The 398-nt window shown below is 54.5% G+C and overlaps 2 protein-coding genes across 3 annotated transcripts in view; one reads left to right on the top strand and one right to left on the bottom strand.

Moving 5' to 3' along the window:
* The window catches only part of LOC119589256 (Fanconi anemia group D2 protein-like), a 52,010-nt gene that overhangs the window by 15,168 nt on the left and 36,444 nt on the right, over positions 1-398 (top strand).
* LOC119589257 overlaps positions 1-398 on the bottom strand; it is a gene marked incomplete in the record, with an annotated part of 20,057 nt that overhangs the window by 9,776 nt on the left and 9,883 nt on the right. For both annotated transcript variants that reach the window (XM_037937873.1, XM_037937875.1), the window contains 1 exon segment: positions 189-398. In XM_037937873.1, the coding sequence (XP_037793801.1) occupies positions 189-320 (132 nt within the window).

The following is a 398-nucleotide window of genomic DNA, read 5'->3' as shown; positions in this document are numbered from 1 at the left end:
TCATCAGTTCGTTGTCATTGCAAATCAAATCCATACAGTAGAGAGAATTCTAGACCTCCCTCGATTGCAAGATCCTGTTGCCCAAAACCAGGATCTCTTTAATTCCCCTGAAAGTTGAAGTCCGACACATGCAGGAGGTGTGCGGAGGGGGGGGGGGTCACCTCACAAACGGGAGGGTGGATACAGACCTGAAGGCGGTGGTGATTGTAGTAACAGCCGAGGGTACGTGAAAGGGCCTCGAACACGCACAGGGACTTGAGGTGGGGGGCGTTGAGGCAGACGACCCTCGAACTCACGGGCATCACCTCCAGTTGGTCCATCTTCACGCCGTCGTCGTCGCGCTTGTGGGAAATGGTTCTTGTCTGGGGCACGGGTTTGTCGCTTGCACTTGTTGAGTA

The sequence above is a fragment of the Penaeus monodon genome, chromosome 25 (genome assembly GCF_015228065.2).
Source record: "Penaeus monodon isolate SGIC_2016 chromosome 25, NSTDA_Pmon_1, whole genome shotgun sequence".
Lineage (NCBI taxonomy): Eukaryota > Metazoa > Arthropoda > Malacostraca > Decapoda > Penaeidae > Penaeus > Penaeus monodon.
The sequence above is the reverse complement of the archived record's forward strand: the minus strand, read 5'-3'. Positions and strand labels throughout refer to the sequence as shown.